This window comes from Ambystoma mexicanum, chromosome 1q (genome assembly GCF_040938575.1).
Source record: "Ambystoma mexicanum isolate Mex_15411 chromosome 1q, UKY_AmexF1_1, whole genome shotgun sequence".
Taxonomy (NCBI): Eukaryota; Metazoa; Chordata; class Amphibia; order Caudata; family Ambystomatidae; genus Ambystoma; species Ambystoma mexicanum.
Genome location: NC_090922.1, coordinates 1,025,776,148 through 1,025,802,783, shown reverse-complemented (window position 1 = coordinate 1,025,802,783; position 26,636 = coordinate 1,025,776,148). Strand labels below are relative to the sequence as shown.

Sequence of the window (26,636 nt, the reverse complement as noted above, 5' to 3'; positions counted from 1 at the left end):
ACATTGGTGACCACCTGAAAAATTGTGAACACAGTGTGATTAAAGCAATTTGGGAAAGGCTGATGACGGCGGATAAAATTGGCTGTACCATAGCGGCCCTGAAATTCGTGGTTTTGGTGCTTAATGACTTAAACCCGACACATGAACGGAAGTGGGTAAGATCAGGGATTTAGAGGACTAGTAATGATAGTCATTTTTGAACTGGTCACTCCGGAAAAATTGTGAATATGATCAGGAACTCTAAGAATTGTAAGGTGTCATATTTGTTAAAGGTTTAAACGTAAATAACCAAGAAAAAAAACAGAAATGCATCTTTAAGCCAGGAAGGGCTGTGCTATCGTTTTGCCTGCAAATTTACTGACATATGCTGCATCACTTCCCCAGGATATATTTTGCTGTGTAACCTGTGCCCAACGAATTGGAAGGGAGGAAGTAGAGCCTTCATGGAACTAGAAGTAACAATAAATTACCTTCATAGTGATTCAGGTACTGTTATAGTGTGGTTCGCTCTCTGTGACAACTTCCACCCTGCCATCCACTCATGCATATGCCAGTTATATTCTTTGGTTAAACCTGGCATAAAAACTGGGGAACTGGAGCTTGAGATGTGGATTGCATATATATGTTACATTATTTGATATTTGTATATCGCCTATTCCATTGCTATGGCTTCAAAGCGCTGTGCTGCGTAAACGCCCTTTAGAAGACCGTAGTTTGTGCAATCCTGAAAGTGAAAGGAGCAATACAATGCGAGCGAACTGCTATTGACATTCTGTGATAAGCAGAGATGACTAGGTTGCATCATTTTAAATCATGCAGTGCATGTTGTAATGGCACAATGGAAGTATGCTATGTGACAGTTGTACCAAATCTTTCATGGGACTCGGCTGTATTCTACGGCTTGCAGCACGAGAAGGGGCAAGAGTATTATAAATAGTCTATCAATCCCTAGGGCAACTGTCTACAGTTTAGGGCTCTGCTACACTTTACATGCAGAACACTTGCACCAATTGCTAACATACAATCAACATGCAGATTACATGCACAGTTGTCATATAAGAAACAGATCCCCCCTGCCCCCCAGCGCAGGTCGGCTTGTATGTACCATCTGGTTGTTGTAGTAGAATGCAGTATGATGGATTCAGATATGGCGCAGTCACTCTGTGCTTTCCAGGGTTTACATACCAGGATTGTGTATTCTAAACTCTATTTTGCTTTAATGAAGTATTATGTAGAACAGTTTTTTTCAGCCCAGTATGTTGCAGGAAAAAGTCTTCCCCAACATGTTTGAAGTTGGGAGATCCATGGACTAAGAGCAGCTGAATCGCCATGAATGTATTTGTTTGATAACTCTTGGTTATTTGCTGAATATGCCCACATGTTTAATTTTAGCACCAAAGAAGACTTCAACCAAGGACTGCAGTTACATTTAAATGCTTTGGGGTAAAGATTGCATTGTCCAAAAAGGGGCAGCAGTTGTCAAGATGGCCTAAAGAACATGCCGACTCCCGGAGATGGTTCATTTGATGTTTTTGTAATTGTTTTGGTGTGCCAAGGTCCTTCTTCACTCTCCTTCCTATGTGTGGCAGTTCCCACCCTAACGCAGGCTATTAGATACTGCCTATTAACCTCTACAATCAATTATCCAGCTATCTATGCTTGAGGCCATAAAGGCAAATCGCCTTATCTAAGGCTGCCTTAGAGACTTCCTATTTTAATCCTGTATTAGTTCTGAAGGGATGCGGCTGTGCCTTCCAAATACCCAGCCCACTCAATCTGTTCCCTTTCATGCCGCTATGTTCCTCTCCTGCTATCTCTCTGTAACTCTCCATTCCTACACCTGCTGTCGTCCCTGCAACTCCACCCTCTATCTCCTCTCTCTCACTCTCTCCCACTCAGTCCCTCTCTCTCTTCTTCTCTCTCTCCTTACATCTTCCTCCTCTGCCCCTTTGATGTTAATTTCTCCTTCTACTGCCTACTTTAACCCTTTTTCCTTGCTATCCCTACCCCACACTACTACTCCTTCATCCACACCACTGCTCCCTCCTCCACACTACTATTGCATCCTCCACACTGCTGCGCCTTCCTTCATACTACTGTGCCTTCCTCCAAACGTACTACTACCACTCCATACTACCACTTCAACCAACTGCTTCCCAGTCACCCTCATTTCACTCTGTCACTAATTTTCAATTAATCTCTACATTCCCTCTGAGACTATCTCACTCACCTTGTATGCACACTCATTGCACAGTACCACTTGCTCTTACCAACCAATACCTCACCTTTTTGAAAAATCACCTCCACACTCCAGTACTCCATCCTTCCTCCTCTGGTCTCTTGGTCTGCCCCCATCTCCTCCCCTGACCTCACCCGTATGACCCACTCTTTACTGTTTCCTTTCTTCTACTCCACCTCCTTCTCCCATTGGTCGTCTTCCCCTGTCCAATCTAGCCCTGAATTCCCCAGTGGTGAGGCATTGCAACTTCAAAAAGGTGGAATTGGCGGTTAAGCCCTGTCTCTTTTCTCCAGGCGGGCCACCTTACTGTAACAAGGGGAGCCCAAAGTGGTGTGTGTCCCAGTTAGTTTTCGGCACCTTGTTGTGACGAATTCCCTGTCAAGTGTGGGGGGAATCAATGCTTGTTTGCACCGCTTTGCAGCTCTGCAATATGTGTCTCGCAGAGGGGGCACCTTCTCTTCTGTTGGAGCCTGGCCTGCGCTGCTGCCTCTTGGCGATGTGCTGCGGTCTCAATGGCTCCATAGATTCTTCTGTGTCTATGGTTGCTGATTCGGTTTCATCTGATGATGTGTATACTTCTGCCGACTGGAGTGCATGTATGGGAGGCTTTGATAGGCTATGTTCATTAGGGTGGTCCGTCTTGCTTCCTGAAGCTTGAGTTTGCCTGCAATTAAAGAAATAAGGCTGGCAAGCATTTTATGGTCTAGGTATGGGGTGCCACTCATATATAAGCTGGCACCTGGGGTGGGGGCGGACAGGACTTGGGGCCCTCTCAGCTGCCACCATCCCTCTCTAGATAGGACTGGCTCCGGCTTCCACCCTGGTAGCTCTCCCACTCCATTCTACCTGATTTTGTCACTTTATGAAATACCACTTTGTATGAACTGGAGAAGCTCTTCAAAGCATCTGTTGATATCTTTGAATATTCAAGGAATACCAAGATTTTGGAAACCCCAAAGGCAACCTTATCATAGCTTTGATTGAACTATTCTCCAGCTTCATAGTACAGTCTGTAGAGGAAAACTGTGCTTTTCAATAGTTCTCTTTTGGCTCTGTATTATGGTTAACTCGTGTTCACTTTGAACAATGTTAAAAAATCGATTGACAAAAGCTGAAATAAAATAACTAACTATTTAGAAGAACTTCTCAGAGACCACTCCGAGCAGTCTTTCTAAATCAAACTGTCACACCCCTGCCACACACGAGTGCGCGCACGGGCTGGCAGGGGTGTCTGGTCGGGAGAGCAGTTGTGGGAGTCCCAGGTAGAGGTATTATTTATTTATTTATTTGTATAGCGCTGAAAAACCACAGGGTTCTGGGCACAAAATTACACAATAAAACGAACAGAGCGAACGGGACAAATACAGAAATGATCAATTAATCCTAAACTGTCAGGTTTATCTGAAAAGGAGTGTTTTTAGAGATTTACGGAGGAGCTTAAAGTTAGATTCTTGTCGAGTGCTCAGAGAGAGGGAGTTCTATAGCTGAGCAGCCTAGTTAGGGAAAGATTTACCTAGACCTCTTAAACGTTTGGTCCTCAGGCGGCCAACCAATGCTATGTAAGATGACCATTTCTACTGGGTCCATATCTGGGCAGATAGGATTTCAGGTAGGCTGGCGTTTTCCCATGTGGACATTTGTGGACAAGAGAGGCAGAATTAAATTGAACCCGGGTGGAGACTGGAACCAATGTAGGGCCTGCCTGCTGATTGAGATGTGTTCCGACCGAGAAATTCCCTTGATAATGCGGACAGTATCGTTTTGAACGATTTTAAGCTTTTGCCTACTGTTTTTATGGGTGCCTATCAATAGGGCACTACAATAGCCTATCCAGGAGAGTTTAATAGCACATGCTATTGTGATGCAGTTGGCTTCCGAAATGAGGGGTCTGATGTTTTTCAGTAGTCTGAGATAGTGTTTGCAATTTCTAGAGGTCAGATTTATCTGTGTTTCAGCACTATGCGACGGTTCGAGAAAGATGCCTAGAGTCTTTACTCTCCCTAACACAGGGATGTTGCAGTCCTTGATTTTAGCTGGCATTAAGTCTGGCCCTAGCTGAGGGAGATCCGAAGATCATCAGCTCTGTCTTACTTCCGTTCAAGCACATCCAGTTCTCGGTCATCCACTTTTCAATTTAGCTGTAGACAAGTTGGAGGTTAGAGTAGTCCGAGTTATAGTCCCTGCTGATTTCTAATATCAGTTGGGTATCATCAGCGTAGTTGGTAAAACAGACTCCCAACCCCTCAAGAAGACCACATAGTTGTTGAATGTATGAATTGAAAAGGGCAGGGAATAGGCAGGCTCCCTGCGGCACCCCACATAAGATTGGATCTAGTTTCGAGGAGGCATTACCCCAGCAGACCGTTGATTTCTTTTCTGATAGAAAGAATTGGATCCATTTGGTTAATTTTGGAGAGCAGTTCCCTAGGTCAGTAAGAGTGTGGAACAGTCATTTGTGATTGAGTAAATCAAATGGTGCTGACCAGTCTAATAGGACTAATAGTCCTGTTTTACCTCTGTCCATAGGTTCGGGCATATGGTGGTCTAATAAGGCCGTCTCCATGCTGTGATCAGATCTAAAACCTGATTGCCTTATATGCAGTATGGTTATGTGTGTGCATGTGTGTGTGTGTGTGTGTGTGTATGTCTGTTTGATGGGGAAGGATAATGTTTGTAATGGGGAAGAGGGGGTAAATGTAACTGTGTGTTTGCATGTGTGTGTGTTTATGTGGTAGTGGAATGAGGGTGAATGCTTGGGAGGGGAGGGTCGCAGTGGCTGAGGAAGGAAGGGCTCAAGGGGTGAAACTCCCCCACTTCTATCACATCCCACCAGCATGGGTGGGGTGCAGGCAGGGTCTGGGAGGGGCATGGCTTGCCAGGAAGGTTGGGGGTGTGAACCCCCAGCCCCCAAGAAATGTGGTATTTTCTGCTTTGTGTGGGCTGCCAAAAATCTGCTTGAATTAAAGCAGCCTTTATGGTAAATTGCCTTCAAAAAGCTGAAATATCACATACGACCATTAACTTACGTTGAACTAAAGGCTGATCCTTTATATCTCAAGTTCGCAAATTACCTGTTCATGTAAAAACGTATCTGTTCTTACTCTTAACAAAGGTAAAGTATTCTATTTTGGGTAATTCCGGATGGAAATTCTCTAATTCAAAGAGTGTCATACTGTTTTCCCAAGTTCTCCGTACCCGAGAGTTGTGCCTTGGCTGCTCAACCGCAACTACCCCATGTGAATAGAGTATACTTTTTTTTTTAACATTTTTTTTATTTCAATTTGTTTTGGTAGCAAAATTAATTTACATCTTTACAAATATTACATCTTAAAATCAAGTATTACAAATGTTAAAAGGAAATCAGTGCTATCTATCTTGACACAAAACAACAATATTCACACATACATAACACATGAAAGCCTAAAAAAGACTCGACAACAATCAAAATCACCTCCAACGCTAGAGGGTAGCAGAAAATACTAAATTAAAAAAATGTAGACCGTCACATAATCAAACCCATGAGAACCATGTAGGATCCTTTTAACCAAAAGGAATACAGACATCAAGCATCTTGGAGCTTTCTTTGTTCCCACATGATGAGAGAGAGCATTTTACACTGAAACTTTATAAGACAACTTCATAAAAGTCACCAATTCTAAGGAGATCAAAATGATGACAATGGCCCCAGCACCTGCTACTAGAAAACAATTGGCTATCTCATAAATGCTACCCAAACATTTGGCCAGGTTCCAAGCAACTCCTCAGACACCTACACACTCCGTAAGGCCAGATTGGGTTGTAGCAGCTGTTCTTCAATGAGCAGAACAAGTCTGACTGTTGCTAGAATAATTGAGGTGGTATTACCCTGCATGCAACAAAGCCAAACTAAGTGACGTTCAAAGGTAGAGTGTGAATACAAAAAGGCACCCAAACAGCGACGCCTATGATTGTCAAAGAAGTCACAATACATAAAAAGATGTTCCAGGGTTTCACTCTCGGAAAGCTTAAGACAGAATCTACACACTTCCCACTGTACCTGGGCCTTATAAACGGACCAATTCCTGATCCGATAGGCCGTATGGATTAGGTCTAAGCACAAGCGCATGTAGGTTCTTCTTGCCGCTTTATCAGGGCAGCATAATAAATATGATAGTCTAGGGGAGACAGCCTGCCTAAATGTGGCATAGATAGAAATAGAGGAATATCCCTCAATCAAGTCCGAATTGCGGGCCCATGAATTTTTAATTCCCCATGTGAATAGAGTATACTTACGGAAGCCCAAAACCTTCTTAGATTGACCAAGGACAACTCTGGGCACTGAGCACAGTATCCAGAAACATTCCTTCCAACAACCTTGTCTGGGCATTTCACTATTTGCTTTGTGTGTTTGCAGGGTTTACGTTTACACCAAGGCTTGATCTCACCTGTAGGTCCCATCTGTGTGGTTTGGGACAATGTGGGCCAGTTTGATGAGTTAATGAACTTTGCAGCTGCTAATGGTGACCAATGGGATAGACCCCATGTGCATTAAAATGTAGAAGATGATTTGCTCCCACCAATGAATGGTGGCAGTTAATTCCATATGCAATAGGATAGAGCGTAGAAATTGTAGTACAGTGGCTACCACAGAGATACCGTTTAAAAAAAAAAGATTAAGGCCCATATCTCTTCTAGCAAAAGCCATCCACCCAGGCCATGTGCAACAGTAAGTAATGACCTCTGTTAGACTGAATCCAGCTTGTCTCTTACTGAAATGGATCTACAATGTCAAGCTCTACAACATGGATTTTGGTGACTATAGAAAGGAAATCACCATGCTATAACAGTCATGTAGAAATTATAATGTTTCCTGGGTATGTCAAAGTCCTGTTCTGCGGCTGTGGTTAAACAAGCAGTTCAAACCTCCCCCAAAGTGCTTGGGAATTTGTTTCCGGACAGATGTAGCTCTTGCTTAACTTCATACATCAAAGTACATAAAAGTACCATTGTGTCCAGAAATGAGTGTATTATCTGTTAAGGCTCCCCTTGGAGAAAAGTTCCCCTTTCTCACCACCCCAAACTATAGGTCTACCATAAGCACTGATACTAACTTGGCAGAACCCATTATTAATTTGGCCTAGCAGACGGGTATCTGACTTGGGCCTCAGGAGCTACGGCGGAGAGTAGGAGAAGCTTTCTTATATTGAAGGTGATGGCTGACGGTTTACTCTTTCTATCTCACCAATGGCATGTTGATTTTAAGTATGTCCCTTACCAGGCAGGTGAAGATCGCAATGCATCCATAATATAATGTTAGAATGGATCTTATGTGAAAACAAATTGATATATGTTTTTGTGCGTCTGTGTGTTTACTAGCTTTTAATGGCAAAGAAGTTTGTATATTACTGTTGTCTTACTTTCAAAATGTAATGTTTCTATGATTTATTTCACAGCAAAGCAGCACTTTCTGGCTTTGTCTGATGACAATGGAACATTGCATATTTTGGAGATACCCTGGACATTGCGAAATCCTTCCCACCATGAGGTTAGTAAAAACTGTTTATGAATTCTAAAACAATGTGAGCTTGATTTCAAGGACAAATACTGAGAAATCTTTTGCAGCTATCCCAGATTCCCTTCTTGGACTCACATTAGGAAAAGCAAGCCCCGTTGAAAATAAAGGCGTTGAAAATCATAAACAAAGTGTATCAAAATGTATAATACGTTTTAACATGGGATTGTAGTCTCAAAATAACAGGATTTAAATGAAGGGAAAATAACTAATTACAAGTTCATAATTCATATTAGTACCTTTGTCATCTGTTCTGATTGGCTGATAGACGGGGACTAAGCTGATGGTAAGTCTTGAAACGTTTCATGTTGGTCCTCATGTCTCTCCTTCATCCTCCTCCCTCGCTTGCCATCTTCATCCTGCCTGACAGGCCTCAGTTTATGACCTGCCAGGTTCTCCAGTCTTGTCTCTCCTCTCCCTCACCCTTGGTTTCTGCTGGCTTTTTGCCTGCCCACCACGTTCTTTGTTGCTCTGCCTCTCCACTACCCTTTCTTTTTCTTTTGCCAGCTCCATGCATCCCATTCTTGGTAATCTAGGATACAACTGTTCCATGATGATTCACATCCAGCTACTAATCTCTACAAGACCCTCGGCTTGGGGCTTTACTGCTTGGCAATGGTCCCCTCTTTGGGGTTCATCGCTTTTGGCAATTGAAAAGGTGTACAGATAGTAAGTACATCACCTGCAGTCTTCAGGGTAAGGGCATCTGTTAACTAACAATAAGACAGCAGATAGGGAATAGTGTAAAAGAAACATCCAAAGTGTCACTTTGAGCAGGCATTGGCGAATCCAATAGTTTTGCTGGCTGAGGTATAAGCATTGTATAGTCATTGGCATCATATCCCCAGGTACTCGCACCAATTACCAGTTATGGCAAGTAAGTGCTCACATCACATGCCAGGGATTGCTATTATATAAGTCTCAGTACTCAAATCATTTAAAGGTTTTGTTTTCAGAATCCACAGTCACTATTACCAGGACCTGTTGTACTGTCATCAGTAGCTCAGGTATTTGCGCTGTTGCCATCCAATGCCAGGTACTCCCTGTGCACATTTCAAATAAAACAGGTTCAGGCACTATGTTTGTAAGAATGTGTTTAGGCTCTCAAGCTGGTCAGGCGGATCATTAATCTGATGGATTGTCTTTGTCTGGGATGGGCAGAATTGCTGATAGAAAATCCTACCTCTTAGATGTATCACTTCTGGAATGATAGTCTCTCAGTGGTGGCTTACAGTTACATAGAATGAAGGGAATGATTCCCTTTCCGGTCTTGGTTTTAACTTTACTCCAGGTTTAAATATAGTTTCTGTAATTTCTATGCACAAGTATTCTGGTGTGCTGCAGGAACTTTCTGCCCTTCTACACATGAGTCTTTCTTCTTAACTCAATTCCTCAATTGCGTTCTCAAATGCGTTATAACCCTAAGAACATTCACTTCTATTGCCTGTATTGAGCATTTTACAAGCACTGTGGGCCTCATTCCGAGTACGGCGGTAGGGGGTTAACGGCACCGGTAAGGATGCTGGTGCTGTTAGACCCCTACCGCCGCATTCCAAGGTCCCTTAGCGGGTCCCGCAAAGGCGGCTGGTTTTACAATGGGAATGGGGAAGGAGCTAATAACAGGCCCGCAAATAGCTCCTTCCCCACTCCCATTGAGCCCTATGGGGGCTCAAATGGGAATGGGTAATGGTATTAAGAATGGGGATTTACCGGGTCCGCCAAGGTCGGAATGTCCCAGTAAGTCCCCATTCTGACACCACGGACCCGGACACGGGTTTGGAGGCAACCATGGTGCTATTAGCACCATGGCTGCCTCCAAACTCGTAATGACCCCGTCTGTCTTTAATTTAAGATGAACTTTTTCTCATGCTTAACAGGGTAATTCATAGAATTTCGCACAAAAGTGGCGCAAGCGGCTGGCGCACAGTGTGCATGTGCGAATGTCTGCGCCAGCCGCGTGCGCTAAAATCGATTTCCGCGCATTCATGGATTTTAGCCTCCAAAACCAGCCGTGGCACAGAGTGGCGCAGCGACCCTGCAGCACCGCCAGTTACGCCCCCAAGAACGCCCTCGCGCAAGGAAAAGCCATCAAAATTCCCAATTCAACGCAAAGGGCTGCGCTAACCCTGGACCAGTTTACAGGGCTGCCAAGCGGGGAACGTGTATTAATGGGGTGCGTGTGAAGTTTCACACGTGAAAGGGCCTGTGCGAGTGGGGTACGTGTATTACTGGGGTTCGCGGGAAGTTTCACACGTGATTTCAGCAGGGTACGTGTATTACGGGGTTTGCGGGAACTTTGACTCGTGAAAGGGCCTGTGCGAGTGGGGTACGTGTATTACGGGGGTGCGCGGGAAGTTACACATACGATTGGCCTGGGTACGATTATTTCAGGGGTGCGCGGGAAGTTTCACACGCGATTGGGCTGTTACGTGTATTTCAGGGGTGCGCGTGAAGTTTCACACGCGATTGGCCTGGGTACGTGTATTTCCGGGGTGCGCAGGAAGTTTCACATGCGATTGGCCTGGGTACGTGTATTTCAGGGGTGCGTGGGAAGTTTCACACGCGATTGGCCTAGGTACGTGTATTTCAGGGGTGTGCGTGGGAAGTTTCACACGCGATTGGCCTGGGTACGTGTATTTTAGGGGTGCGCGGGAAGTTTCACACGCGATTGGCCTGGGTATGTGTATTTCCGGGGTGCGCAGGAAGTTTCACACGTGATTGGCCTGGGTACGTGTATTTCAGGGGTGCGCGGGAAGTTTCACACGCGATTGGCCTGGGTACGTGTATTTCAGGGGTGCGCTGGAAGTTTCACACGCGATTGGCCTGGGTACGTGTATTTCCGGGGTACGCGGGAAGTTTCACACGCGATTGGCCTGGGTACGTGTATTTCAGGGGTGCGCGGGGAGTCCTACACGTGAATTGGCAGTGTGGGTCCTCCCAGGTCTCTACCCCCTCCACGGTCCCTGCAGGCAGCCCACACCACAGGGACTACCCTGCACCCCTGGTCATGTCCCGCAGGCAGCCCATCCACCATGGGCATGCCCCCCAGCCAAGCCACATGTCACGTTGCAATATGATCACCAACTCATGTCTCCCAGCACCCCCACCCCCCAGCAGTGCAGGGCACCTGCCAGCAGGCCCCCACTCATGTCCCACACATGTCCCCCTGCACCCCCACTCCACAGCAGTGCAGGGCACCTGCCAGCAGGCCCCCACTCATGTCACACACATGTCCCCCAGCACCCCCACCCCCCAGCAGTCAGGGGCACCTGCCAGCAGGCCCCCATCAATGAATGTGAACGCCAGTTAAGCGACAACTCCTTTTATGAATCTCTAGTAATGGATCCCACCAAGAGATTACAATCACTTATCAACAACAAAGTGACAAAAGCAGCAGAAAGAGGATGGATATCGAAGCAGGAAGCTGAATACTTGATGCCCCCCTGTCCGAGTGTTCCCAATTTCTATACAATGCCAAAAATCCATAAAAACCTACAAAACCCCCCAGGCAGACCAATAGTGTCCGGTTGCGGATCGCTTTTAGAGCCTCTCTCAAAATTTGCAGACTACTTCCTGAGCCCTTATGTAAAAGAAATGACATCCTACATCCAAGACACCACAGAAGTCATTAGATTAGTGGAAGGGATGAAGGTCGATAATGAAGATCTATTGGTTACATTAGATGTGATATCACTGTATACAAAGATCCCTCAGGCAGCTACACTAAGTATGATAGAAGAAAAATTGTTGACAGCCAGAACGACAGGAAAGACACCTAATTCCTTTATACTGTGGTGCACTGAGATGGCACTGTGCGAAAACTATTTTTTCTTCAATGGGCGATTCTATAAACAAATCCATGGTACTGCCATGGGGTACGCTGTAGCACCGACCCTGGCATATTTGTATGTTGAAACAATAGAGACACACGTGATCTTGACTGATGGTAACCCATACAGAAAATATATCAAACTTTGGAAAAGATCTATTGATGACATCCTGATGATATGGATTGGTGATCTGTTAAATTATGAAGCCTTTAAATTGTGGCTGAATACACATAATCCTTTTTTGAAATTTACCAGTTCTGTAAGCCATGATGCCATTAACTTTCTAGATTTAACCATTTTTATCAACAAAGAACAACGATTACTTCAGGTCAAACCATTTCACAAGAGCACTGATAAAAATTCGATGCTATTGTACTAGAGCTTTCATCCTCAACATACGAGGCAAAATTTGCCGTTTGGACAGTTTCTTCGTATAAAGAGAAACAGCAGTGAGAAAAAGGATTTTGTGGAAGAAGCTGTAAACTTGAAACAAAATCTGCTAAAGAGAGGTTACCCTAAAAAAGTGGTAAAAAATGCATACAAAAGAGCCTCCAATAATAACAGAGATGCAATCCTGGAATATAGAGAAAAAAGAACTAATGATGATAAGAATGTATTTGTGAGCACATATGATCCACTGTCAAATGAAATATCTAAGATTGTGAGACGCAATTGGCACATACTGGAAAAAGGGGAATGCCCCTTATCCACACCAAAATGTGCGTTCCGTAGAAGTAAGAACTTAAAAGAACTAACAACTAAAAATGATGTAACAACAAACCGGTACACACAACCGACACTAACAGAAAGTTGGGGCCTCCCCAGAACTAAAGGCCATAGTCCATGTGGCCACTGCCAGTGTGTGCACAAACGTGCAGGACTAAAGACATTGACCTGGGCCTGCACAAAAGATGGGAACAAAGGGTAATTACCAATTGCAATTCTAAGATGGTAGTGTATGCCATCTGGTGCCCCTGTGATAGACTTTATATCGGGAAAACAGAAAGAAAGATAAAAGTCAGAATAGGAGAGCACAAAAGCTGTATTAGAAACAATACAGCGAATGCACCCTTAGTGGGACACTTTACCAGTCTAGGTCATAAACCTGAAGAACTCAAATGGACTGTAATTATGAAGATCGAATCAACTCAAGAATCCAGCGCAGATAAACGCACCTTAAGTATACAAGAACAAAAAATGATTTTTTTGACAAAAAGCTATCCTGAAGGTCTGAATGAAAATATTGATTGGAACGTCTTCATTAATTAATCCATAATCATTCCACTTGAGGTTATTTCTATTATGACCCAGCACTAAGCACATTAAACCATAGTATAGTTAGTTTAATCTGCTTACCTGACACATAGATTTATTATCTTCTATTCTTGTCACTATACATTGACCATACCAAACTTGTACATGCAAATAAATTCTTCTAGATTTCTGACACCCTATGACACTTCTAAAATTTGAGTCAGCTCCTTGGTATTAAATTACAGCAGTATTAACTACATCTAGATAAGGAGGGCCCACATGAGATGTGTATATCTACTTGTAACTTCATTTCTGTACCCCCTCACATGTGGGTATGTTATTTTTCAACTCTCCGAAGCTGCGGTCAATACGACCATATGGAGCCGAATACTCTGCGTTTTCAGGCACATCGCGCCATCACGTAAGTCCAATGCTCTTCCTTTCCTACACCTTATGCGCGATGAATGCGAAGGACTAGTGGATCTACCTTGGCGCATGCGCACAACCTTGTCCTTTCCTTTTCCGTCACGGGCCCATACTTGCATACTTGATATATTTTTACTATTGTGTACACACTACGATCTTACCTTGAACTCGCTAACTGATGAGAGCACTAATTTAATGGCAACCTCTTTTTTGTTCTGAATGGCGGCACACTGTGCAAGCTTTTAAAAACGGGATCCTCTATATTTTTTCGACCACCTATCCTCCGCAGATACGGGCTATACAAAGAGAATAGCGGTTGCTATACAGTTGTGCACATGCGCATTGGAATATCCTCTACACGTGGGTGAGCTTGGGAACTAGCGTCCCCAGCCACACGCATGCGTATACAGGACCTGAGTTAATTCACGCTTCATTAAGCGTCCGACAGCTCAGTCCCTCCGAACATCCGCGGTGAGAGGAGCACCAGCAGTTTCAACGTTCGAACACTTGCTGCGATCATCCATTAACAGGTACATATTAAGCTTCCCGTTCCACCATGCTACACGCCCGTCCCTGTACTTTGACTTTCCGTGATTCACATGTAATGGTATACCTCACGACGAGATGATTGCCCTCACACCCACATCACTACCTAATTGTGGATGTATAATTCGAACCCTTACCATCTATCCGCATATGTTCAAAATAGTCTCGCTTTGAGCATTTTTTCAGCTTTGTTCATCATGATTTATCACTCGTGAACAGAAGTACGAATACATTGAGACCTGTTGCACCCCATTTGTTACTGAATCTAGTATTTATCTATTTTCAGTTTGATCTACAATCCTGCTCACTTGATGTCACGTATGAAACATCTCTTGTGCTGCTACTACAACAATTTACGTATTTTAACTAGAGACATAAGTCAAGTAAGTCTTGCTATCTTTGCTTAAAGCAAGTATTAACTGTAATAACTCGCTAATATTTAAAACAAGGCCATTGGCCTAGATTGCTGTAATTCCTTTTTTCTATCACTACACCGTAGGGGACTGAGTGTCCTGTCATTGTCTGTATGTCTACAGGATTCCAATCTGAACTGCGACTTAGTAGCACAGTGCAGTATCCCGAGGATGCTTAACCGACACTGAGAAACGGTAAGCTCCCCCATACACCTTACTGAGCCAATTAATAAATGGTGTATTTGATTTAAAGAAACCACACTAATTAGTCTGTGGTTTGTTGTTTTTTATTAGGTTCACACTGGATCCACTTCTTTGTACTTAACACCAACGAAGTGGCTTTGGCACTTCTACTATGTGCCCAGAAGGGATAAACCATCCTCAAACTCACACTGTTATGTCAACATCAAGTCTTCAAGTGTCCATCTAATACCATCACAAATTGGGTCAAGGACGCTCTTTGGCCTTGGCTCAACTATCCCCCTGAAGAAGTTGCTACAACTAGTTTGAATCTTGGAAGGAACAAAACATGTTGGGTCTACACAGATACAACTGAGCAGTATCTAAATGAGTATCATCTAACTTTGATGCACTCTAAAACATTTGGTTACTGAGGCATCACAATTAGAGACATTGTCCAACAAAGGTTTCTATATATGTATATATTGTATGGTTGAATGTCCAGCGAAGAATGAATGTTACAAGTATTCAAGAACTGTTTACATGTTGACCTGTATACTTGAGGTTAGCTAAGTACCTCATAGTAGAGATACAGTTTAATTGTATGTTTTGCACTAAATTAGTTTTCTTCTTGATGATGAATACTAAGCACTGTTTGTGAAACACTTGTCACTTGAGCTAGTTTTCTATGTTAGTTTTTATGTGCTTTTATATGATTACTATTTATATTAAAATTTGCTTTTGAATTAGAATTACCAATGAGGTCAGGTTGAATTCTCCTAAGACTTCTGCCTTTCAGGTTTGCACTACCCCCACAGATGTGAGAATCCCATTAGTATCCAGTGAATTATGTGTTTATAACCTAACATAGCGAGGTGGCCTCCTTTTTGTTGAAAGTTCATTGATGTCAGGTTAAAAACCACCCCGCCCATTTCCTATACCTGATTTCCCTCCTTTTTTCTATTTTATCCCCACTCATGTCCCACTCATGGCCCCTTGCACCCCCACCCCCCAGCAGTGCAGGGCACCTGCCAGCAGGCCCCCATTCATGTCCCCTTGCACCCCCACCCCCAGCAGTGTGGGGCACCTGCCAGCAGGCCCCCACTCATGTCCCCCAGCACCCCCACCCCCCAGCAGTCAGGGGCACCTGCCATCAGGCCCCCACTCATGTCCCACTCATGTCCCCTTGCACCCCCACCCCCCAGCAGTGTGGGGCACCTGCCAGCAGGCCCCCACACATTTCCCCCACACCCCCACCCCCCAGCAGTCAGGGGCACCTGCCAGCAGGCCCCCACTCATGTCCCACTCATGTCCCCTTGCACCCCCACCCCACAGCAGTGCGGGGCACCTGCCAGCAGGCCCCCACACATGTCCCCCAGCACCCCCAGCAGTCAGGGGCACCTGCCAGCAGGCCCCCACTCATGTCCCACTCATGTCCCCTTGCACCCCCACCCCCCAGCAGTGCAGGGCACCTGCCAGCAGGCCCCCACTCATGTCCCACTCATGTCCCCTTGCACCCCCACCCCCCAGCAGTGTGGGGCACCTGCCAGCAGGCCCCCACTCATGTCCCACACATGTCCCCCAGCACCCACCCCCCAGCAGTGTAGGGCACCTGCCAGCAGGCCCCCACTCATGTCCCTTTGCACCCCCACCCCCCAGCAGTGCGGGGCACCTGCCAGCAGGCCCCCACACATGTCTCCCAGCACCCCCACCCCCCAGCAGTCAGGGGCACCTGCCAGCAGGCCCCCACACATGTCCCACTCGTGTCCCCTTGCATCCCCACCCCCCAGCGGTGCAGGGCACCTGCCAGCAGGCCCCCACACATGTCCCCCAGCACCCCCAGCAGTCGGGGACACCTGCCAGCAGGCCCCCACTCATGTCCCACTCATGTCCCCTTGCACCCCCACCCCCCAGCAGTGCAGGGCACCTGCCAACAGGCCACCACTCATGTCCCACTCATGTCCCCTTGCACCCCCACCCCCCAGCAGTGTGGGGAACCTGCCAGCAGGCCCCCACTCATGTCCCACACATGTCCCCCAGCACCCACCCCCCAGCAGTGTAGGGCACCTGCCAGCAGGCCCCCACTCATGTCCCACACATGTCCCCCAGCACCCCCACCCCCCAGCAGTGTGGGGCACCTGCCAGCAGGCCCCCACTCATGTTCCCCTGCCCCCAGGTCATGAAGATCCTCAATCATGGCCCTTATGGCCAGCCTCCCCAGCCCAAAGACCCAACCAAGTATTGCATCCACCCACATAGAAAAGGCAATTACATGATACAACCTCAATGGCAAGTATGTAAATGAACACATGTCTGTCACACACACACAATGGTTGCAAGTGAATGTGAAAACCCATATCATGACATGCATGAAACCAATGAGATAATACCACACATCGAAGTATGAAGAAAAAAATGTATTAAACGCAACATGAATGGAATTAAAATCAAACAAACAACAATGGGAATAAAAAAAGAAAAGCTGCATGTCCATAAAATAATGAAAAACAAGAAATCATAATCCAAAGGAAAGGTGTCCAAAGTCACAGTCCAACAAAGCAAATCCAAGGGAAAAACAAAAGTGAAAACCATTGCTCCATGGGGAAATCCAAAAAAAAGAGATGAATCCAATAGTGAACTATATACAGATGAACAATCCAGGGTCCATGATCCCAACTGAAGAAATGAAACCTATCAAAAATACTACCTAATGAAAAAATATATACAGAAATGTGGTGCATTGTCCAAGCGCAACCAAAATAAAGAAAAAACCAAAGGAAACCTAACACTATCTAACTATTTACAAGGGCAGCGGGCTAGTCCGACGGCTCACTTTTGGATGTCCCGGGCCAGGGTATCATCGAACTCCTGCTCAATGTCCCGAAGGCGGTCCTCTTCCATGGCCCCGAGGGTCCGCAGGGACGACGACATGTTCTCCTCCAACTCCCTGTGAATTGCCTCGAGGCACTCGGCCCGCCTCAGGGCCCTCCGCATGGAGTTCTCCGCCCTGACCATCGTGAGCTGTGCCTCTTCTGCCCGCTGCGGCTCCGCATCTATGGCATGGCCTAACCGCTGCCACACGGAAGACACTTCCCGTCCTGGGTCCTCCTGCCCTCTGGCCGATGCCTGTCCCTCCGATGACCAAGGCCCCGAGCCTTCATGGCTCCCACCTTGTTGCTGCTGTGCCTCTGCCCGTGCCATGGCTCTTGCTGCCTGCACATCCTCCTCCGGCTGGGGTGCAGTTGTTGAGGTGGCCACCCCTGCTGGACGTCCGACTCCCGACTGTGGCAGGGATGTGTCCTCCACCAGCCTGGCCGCAGGGTCAGAGGCAGCTCCACAGGGCACCCAGGTGACACATGGGTGGGAAGATGGCACGGAGTACGAATGGCGCATAGGGGATTCAGTTGAGGCGGGGGTCGGAACAAGGCCCAGCAAACGGAGGAATCCGGCCCTGGTGACCTGTCCCAGTAGGTCGACGTGGTCAATGAGCCATTCGAGATGACATGCAGTCTCCCCATGAAAAGACTGCATTTCGCCTCGCATGGCCCGTTGACGCAACGCCACACCACCCAGGACAGGCTCAACCCGGTCCCAGGTAGCCACGTCCGCAGGCAGAGGAAGGCAGTTGTCATAAACTCATCCCCTGCCTGAAAACGGGTCTGGACGTAGGTATCCCTGCTGGTGCAGGATGATGCAGTCACAGGATCGGGGACAGGATTACACACAGGCACCTCCGCGACGGCCTGTGCTGCCTCCTGTCCCTGCCCCTGCACTGCACCACTAGCACCAGTGGAATCCCCACCTCCAGACCCCGTCTCTGTCCCTTGCACGGCCTCCTCCTCCACCAAACCCCCAACCAACCTGGATGACTCCGTGCCATCTTCCTCCGTCGGGCCCTGTGGGGTCTCAGCTGCCCCTTCTGCTGCCGAGGAGTCCAACTCCGACCTCCGCCTCTTGGACCTCCCCTCGGCAGCTGCGACCTGGGACGCGGCACCGGACTCCTCACTCCCCAACGAAATGACAACCTGGGAGGGGAGCCGGGCCTTTGCGTCTCCGGCTGGCGGTGCGATCCCTGCCGCTGTGCTCCACAGCACCCTCTCCGCCCTCTTCATCAGTCGACGCTGCAGACAGGGAGAGATAGGACACAGGCATCAGGGCACTGTACAATGGACTCATACACACATGACAGTTGCACACGAGTGTCATTCTCAAACTTCAGACATGGCATCACAATCCCCAACACACATGTCATTTCAAATCACACACATGAGCTATTCCACAGCCATATCGCAACAGCCGGCACCATCCATACACATACAACAGCATGAGCAGGCAAAGGTGAGCCAGACATCACATGAGACACAGGGAGTGCACTAGACATGCACACACGCCACCACACTTACATGCATGTGTACACCTCCACCAAGTGTCGCAGTGATGAGATTGGCATCCATGTCACATCTGGCAATCAGTATTCTACATATCAGTCTCACATGCATCCATGTTGCATGACAGTTGCACACTTGTCAGATACACATACATGCACATGTACACAGTGCAGATACATGCAGCTGGAACCAACATCCATGTGTGACACCACAACCTTGACAACTGACATACACAGTCATTCAAACATGTGTGCTCACACATCTGCATTTGGCCTGCATGCTTACCCAAAAATACACCATCCATGTGTCTCACACATGAAAGGACTTGCATGTGTCAGCCTCACGGCCCTGTACATACACATCCATACATGGCCCTACAAAACCACATGTGCAACCTGCACACTACTGGCACACCACCACACGCACAGCTTCCAATCAGTATGCATGTACACTTACCACTCGACTCCAGACGGGTGTGCCTCTCAAGGACCTGGACGTGGAGCACTGGGCATACGCGTTCCAGGACCCTCATTTGGTCTTCCGACAGGTGGCCCCGGCGCCCCTTAGCATCCACTGCCTTCAAGAGGTGCCGGGCCTTGTTGAGGGTCCTGGACCTGAAGTCCTCCCAGCACTTCTTGACATGATGGAATTCGCGGACTGCCACCCCCTCCACGTTGATGGCAGTCACGATATCGGTTCAGATCCTGGTCCGTCCTTCCTTGTCGGCGCGACCTTCCGAATAGGGCATCATACTGCCCCAGAACTTGCTCCACCAGGACACCAACTTCGGTGGCAGTGAAGCTGGTGGCCCTCTGCCTCTCTGACTGGGGGTTGCCAGTGCCGCCAGATGGTGTAGTGCTGGACATGGCAACCCCAGAGGCAGGAGTGGGTGGGCAACTGGGTCCTGGGGCTGGGCTGTGGAGCGATGGAATCCCAGTCGGGAGTCTTCGGTTCCAGCAGGGGTGGTCACAGCAACAGCACCCCTGGCTGATGTGCAGGCAGCAAATGGCAGGGCACGTGGGCAGCAGGCAATCAGGCTGCAGCAGATGGCAGGTGGGAGCGTGCTGGGGGGTCTGGGGGGGCAGTAATTCAGCTTTCTGGGCAGGAGCGTGGTCTTCCGTGTGTGAACGCGTGGCCAGCTTGATACGGAGTGATTTGGCAAGTGAAAATCTTGCACGTCAGCGTGTAATTCCAAGAAAGGCCCTTAGCGCGTAAGCGCGTCAGCGCACGTACTCGATTTCATTGGACCAAAGGCCCTTAGCGCGTAAGCGCGTCTGTGACGTGACACGCGCAGGTGTTTCCCTCATAGCACGTGATGACAGAGCACACGTGGAAAAGCTGCACGTCCGAGTGTCAGCGCGTGTAATTGGAGGAAAGGGCGCGTACACGCGTAAGTGACGTGTACGTGTGGGCCGGTTTAAAAGGTACATGTAGGACGCCATTTCCTTGTACGTGCTTTTTGTGGAGAGCGGGTGGGTGGATTCTGTACTTCTTGTCAGTTCACACGCGATAACTTCACAGCGTTTCAAGTTCGTACTCCCTGTTACCTCTGACTGCTTTCATTTTTCTACTTTTTTTGGGCCTGTTTCCTCAAACAGTGTTCACTTCTCCTTTTGTCCTGTCTCCTCAGACAGTGTACAATTCTTCTTTTGGTGGGGGTGTTGCCAACGCACACACGCGCGTATTTTTCACGTTCCTTTTCCAGGCAGACGGTGAGTTCCGCAAGTACTTAGCAACTGTGCTTGCCCCGTGTGTTGCGTACCCCTTAAGAGGTCATTGTAGGCTGTGTGTATCAAGCGTACGCTTATTTTTGTGTTTCTGTGTCCCACAGCGTAGTGCGGGTTCATTTTTCCACGCATGTGGTCTACGAGGGATTGCGTGCACGTTTATTTTTGTTTTTGGGCTGCCTGTGCGTTGCGTGACCCGTCATCTTCCCCCAGGGGTCACAGACAGCCTTGTTAGAGAACTAGGGTAAGAATTCCATCTAGTACCCTACCCCTTTCACCCCCAATTGCCCAGGACAATAGTTTACTGCTCCTCCCATACGCACAACAACATCAGTGCTATGGTTGGGAGGCGACCAAGCGGTAAGGGAGGCAAAGGTGGCTGACCTTCAAAAGGTGGACGTGGTGGGCGCGGTAGGGGACGTGGCTGGGATTTGCAGGGTGCCCCTATACCCCCATGTGTGTAGGACCAATCAGGGACACCCATGCTCCCCCCCCATGGTTGAGGGAAACGTGACTGAGACCATCCCAGCTCAGCCCTTGTTGGACCAGCTCATTGTGGCACCTGACCTGGCACAGGATGACTCCCTGGCTGACTTCCAGGTCAGCAAGTCTAAGCCACATGTGGCGGTGCAAGTTGTCACCAAGCCACGTGGATCTGGGGCAGCTATGTCATCTGCTGCCCCAAGAATGCAGGGTGGTGAGGCTGCAGGAGCAGCTGCAGCTCCATCCGCCCCAGCTCTGATTCTCCCAGCCAGGACAGTGTCGGTCCTGGTCCATCATACTGCCAACATCACACTTCAGACAATGCCTGCACCAGGTCCTATGGTCAATGTGCATTTGCACACTCCAACAACCCAGTCCACCAGTGATTCTGCCCCTACTGAGCAGAACGGCGGTAGCCACTCTGGCTTCGCAACACCTTCTAAAAAGAGGAAGAAGGGTGCTCTGGCACGACAGGCTGAGACCCCAGGCACGGCTACACACTCCGGTACCTCAAGGAAGCCTTGCTCCAATGATTCGGAACTTGATACACTTGTGAGTTATGTGTTGGCACATAGCCACGAAATGGTGGTGACTGCAGGGTCCAAGACCACACCTGGTCAACGTAAGGCACACTGGCAGGCCATCGCCAACCACATAAGTGCCCTTGGATTTGTGAGGCGCTCAGCTGATGATTGCTACAAGCGGTGGAACAACCTGAAATGCAGAGCAAAGAACAAGCTGGCCTCAAGTCATGCTGCTACTCTGGTGACTGGCGGTGGGTCTCCGCAAGAGGACAACAAACTCACTGAACATGAGTCTGTTGCTGGGACCTTCGTCACAGAGGAACAGATCCGAGGTGTAGGAGAACTACCCGATTATGACACATTGTCCGGTGAGTGCCCATGCGTGTGTGTGTAATGCATGTGTATGTTGTTTGGGTGACGTGTTCTGATTGAGTGGCAGGTGAGGGTGTGTGTGACTGAGTAGTATGGGTCACCCATGTGCTTCATCCAAAACATTCTGCAGCCTTGATTTTGGGTGTGACAGTATCCTTTCTGCCCACAGTAGTAATTTAGCGCAACATTACGGCAGTTGCCCTTGAGGTGGCATCATGCAACAACATTGTTTGTATTTTTCAGTGTTCTTTCAGGCTGATTGTTTCAATTCTCCCACTTTTGCAACACATTCCTCAGCCCTATTGTGACATATGTGACATGCTTCTGTCATTGAAGAAACCCACATTGGGCCACATGTGTCACCTTGGTAGTTGAATGATTTGACCATTCAGGCTGAATGAGTATTGTCCTGATCACATGATGTTTTTGGGCCTGTTTGAATGTGGAACATGCTAGTTGTTTCCTGTCATGTTGAAGTGCACAACCATTGATGTGTACATGGCCCTGCAATCACTGTATTTTTGTACACTGGATGTGTTGCAGTGTGTGGCACATGGCGTATCTTTTCACACTATGTGGCATTTTTCATCTCTTCATGTCCATCTCACATGGATGGGTGACAGTACTCATTCACTGACATATGGATGTACTTGTGGAATGTACCATGGCTATGGTACATGCCATCTGTGTGATGGCATGTGTCATTTATGTGTATAGGACATTCCACGCACAGGCTAATGTGTGATGGCAGTGCTACCCAGCATGCAGCAAATGTGTTGCTCTTCCATCTTGGTGTCATCAGTGTCTGACTTTTGCCTACCCTTCCAACTCTGTGACAGTGCATGCATGGGAGGGTTATAGTCATGTGGGACATGTGTAAATCATATACTGGTTCAGTAGCTTGTCAGGCCTATTTGTGTGCTGTGGTGCTAATGCCTGTTTCCATTTTTTGTCTTTCATGTTTTTGCAGGGGATGACGCACTTGATGCTGTTGAGGTTGAGGAGATGGTGCAGACCCAGGAGGAACCTGAGGCACAACCGGCCACCAGACGATTCTGTCAAGGGGTGTCTCTGGGTGCACCTCCCCAGACCTCTATTCTGGTGCTGATTCGGATGATGAGACCTATGTGGCGTCACAGGTAAGTGTTTCTGGAAGGGGTTCTGTTCTGTCCAACCCACCTGCACCAGGGGTAGAACCCTCTATGGGGATGTCAGTGTTGGTTAGTCAGCCTTTGGCGGTTACGGGTGCAGGGTCACACTCCACAACATCTGATCCTGTTCCTGGGCCAGCAGATCAGAGGGGGAATGCAGTCCTGCAGCCTCAGGCAGTGCCGGCACAGCAAGGCGCAGATCGCCTTGCCCCAAACAGGTGTGGTGCCCGCCGACGTGGTGGCCGTACGCCACCAGGCAATACCGCATGGGAACAATCCATGTACGGTATGGCAACCCAACAGTCAGCATCAGTTGAGATGATGGCTCAAGCAATGGAGAGGGTGGCCACTTCCCTTGTCCCCCCTGAAAGGCAGATGGAGGCAACAGACTCCATTTGCCAATCACACAGGGAGGACATGTTGGCGTCCAACCGGGACAGACGGGCGGCACTGGAGACTCTACGCCAATCGATATCAATAGAATCCCAGGGCCACAGGGAAGCCCTGAGGGTAGAACCCCATCACCTCAGGGAGACTCTTGTTGACCTTGAGACTTCCACTAACTTGAGGACAGAACAGCAGCTGGAGCGGCTCACACGTTCGCTCTCAGCTGAGATGCAGGCAACTCGGGAGGAGATCTGGGCATCACGTCAGGTGCTGCATGGGGATCTCTGCACTATAATCCTCCAGAACGAGACCTTCCACACCTGCATGCTTGCTGCCATGAAGGACCATACCAGGGCTTTGCATGGGCTGCCTCCCATAGCACCACCACCTCCTGATGCAGCAGCAGAGGGTCATGAGAGCGACGGCAGCAGTTCTCCCACATTGGCATAGCCATGCAGGCCATGAGCCCATGGAGGTTTTTTTTTCCCAACATCCACACATGTGGCTGTTGGTGCGCACCCTGTCCTCGGACCTCCTGGGGGCCCCCCCCTGGCCCCCACATGGCCATTTTTGATTTTTTGATTTTTGATTATTTTTTGACAGTGTGTGGCCTTGTGTGGCTCCCGTGGGCATCCACTGTATTCCGGCTGGGCACATGCAGGCTTGTCCTGAGTTTGGGTTCGTGAGACACACACCCCTCCTGCTTCCCGTTTCCATGGGCTTGCAAAGGGTGTGACCAAGTGACAGTGATGTACACAGTGATGTTGGGCTCCCATGAACTGTGTGGGCAGTCTGTAGTCAATACTGTGTAGACATTCCTTGTGTATATTGTTGTATTGTACACTGCATGTTGTAATTATGTATGCTTCTGCTTCCATGTCTCCCTCTAAATCAGGTTCATTCCTCATGTCTTCCCAAGCCTGTCTAGTTTGGAGATGGAGTTCATGTTGTATGTAGTACACAGACACGTTTTGAAGCCTGCAAGACTACAGTTGGAAGGGGGCGATGTGGTGGCATATTCAGGTTGTAAGACTACGACTACTTTAATTTAGTACTGTCATGCTTTAGTTGTGTTTGTGCTTGTGTAGCTGCACTGTATTGTTGGTAAGTATTTGGTCATGTGTGTTGTTAGTTCAACATTACTAGGAGCATATTGTGTGTGGCCAGTTTCCATTAGGGACACTGTACTTTGTCACACTTGTGTCAGGTTTTCGGGATTGCTTTGTTTGCTCTCACATAGGATGACATGCCATGGTGTGTTGGGTGGCGGTGCTGGGGAGGGGTTGGGTCACGGGTGACATGGCACTGTTCTCATGTTGTATTTTGCAAGGGGGTAATGCATTTAGCAGCATATGTGTCTTTTGATGACACTGCATTGGTGGTGTTTCTGTAGGTAGGGATGCACACATTGTGACACTTCCAGGTGACCAATCTCAGGCTGGTATGGTTGTGACAGTTGACTGTCCCTTATGTCATCATCATTGATTGTCAGCTGGTATGTGGCAGGGCTGTGTGCACTCCACAGGGGTGTGATTCTAAGTGAAGTAATTAGCCACCAGCTGTGTTCGGGCTGCCTCACCCCTTGCCCTTTCCCCTCCCGTGCGCAGCGGGCGTGCATGTGTTTGGGGATGTGGGGGCACCACCATGTCCACCGGCAGGCCCCGGCGTGTTGCAACGTTGTGCAGGACACATGCTTCCACTATGATCCTGCACACTACTGGGGGAGCGTATAACAGCTGCCCGCCAGAACGGTCAAGTGAGCGAAAGCGTGACTTGAGCACTCCGAATGTGCGCTCAACTATGCCCCGGTTTGCAATATGGGCTGTGTTGTATCTTACCTCGGGTGGCGTGGTGGGGTTCCGAATTGGCGTCATCATTTGGGTGCTCAGAGGGTAGGCACTGTCCCCTGGGGCGGTGGTGATGGGTATCATTAGTGGGGTTGTGACATTACTCAGTATCTGGCATGCATGCATGTGCTGTGGCATTTATACTCACCAAGCAGCCATGTATCACCATGCCGCCCAGCTTCTAGGTCCCGGTTTAGGGTTGACATTCTGTAAATGAAACTGTCGTGGTGGACCCTGGATAGTTGGCATATATTGAGGTGATGATTCCCTTGGCATCACATACTATCTGCACGTTGATGGAATGCCAGTGCTTGCGGTTTCTATAGAAGTGTTCTGATGCCCTGGGGGGACGTAGAGCCACATGGGTGCAATCAATGCCACCTAGGACTTTGGGGAATTGTGCCACCCTGTAGAAATCCTGGACGGCAGCCTGCCTTTCTGCAGGTGTTCTGGGCAGGTATATGTGCCTGCGGAGTGATGGGCGTGCAGTCATGATGGCCAAGACCTGGTGTAGGCAGCGTGACTGCGTGGCCTGTGACACCCCCCCCCCCACTATGGCACTTGTCCTCTGAAATGATCCGGTGGCCAAAAAGTGCAGTACATTGAGGACCTTCTCCAGGGGGCTGAGTGCTTGGGAGCCGAGGGTGGGTGATGTGAGGTCATCCTCCCACTCACTGACCAGGTTGAGTATTATGTGAGGTGGAAACCTGTACCTCCCATACACCTGGTCATCAGGCATGCCAAAAAGGCTGGTTCTGGGTGTGAAAATTCTGGGCCTGACTATCCTCCTCCTCCTCCTGCGGTATCCCACGACCACTGCTAGGAACGGTATGTTCGTCCTGGCGTCTGAGCTTGCTTGTTGTTTGCACGCACTTTTATGCTGCGTGGGTTCACGTACGCCTGCTTCCTGCTGGCGTACGTGTTTCTGGATTAGCGCGTCTTTTTTGGCGCGTGCGTGTGGGCGTTTCACGCATTTGCCTCCTGTACTTCCCCGCCCACCCCAGTAATACACGTACCCCGCTCGCCCAGGCACAATCCCGTGTGAAATTTCCTGCGCACCCCTGAAATGCATGCTATTTTTGACACAGCGGCTGTCCGTGTTTGAAATACACGTACCCCACTCGCACAGGGCCTATCGCGTGTGAAACTTCCCGCGAACCCCAGAAAAACATGTACCCTGCTGGAATTGCGTGTGAAACTTCCCACGAATCCCAGAAATACACGTACCCTGCTGAAATCGCGTGTGAAACTTCCCGCGCACCCCAGAAATACACGTACCCCGCTCGCCCAAGGAAAATCGCGTGTGAAACTTCCCGCG

At 48.3% G+C, this 26,636-nt stretch overlaps 1 protein-coding gene across 1 annotated transcript in view; it reads left to right on the top strand.

Annotated features, from left to right (window-relative positions):
* DNAI3 (dynein axonemal intermediate chain 3) overlaps positions 1–26,636 on the top strand; it is a 2,012,519-nt gene that overhangs the window by 1,866,210 nt on the left and 119,673 nt on the right. Inside the window, exon 21 of the mRNA XM_069641699.1 lies at positions 7,672–7,763. Coding sequence (XP_069497800.1) covers positions 7,672–7,763 — 92 coding nt within the window. The remainder of the gene's footprint in view (positions 1–7,671; positions 7,764–26,636) is intronic.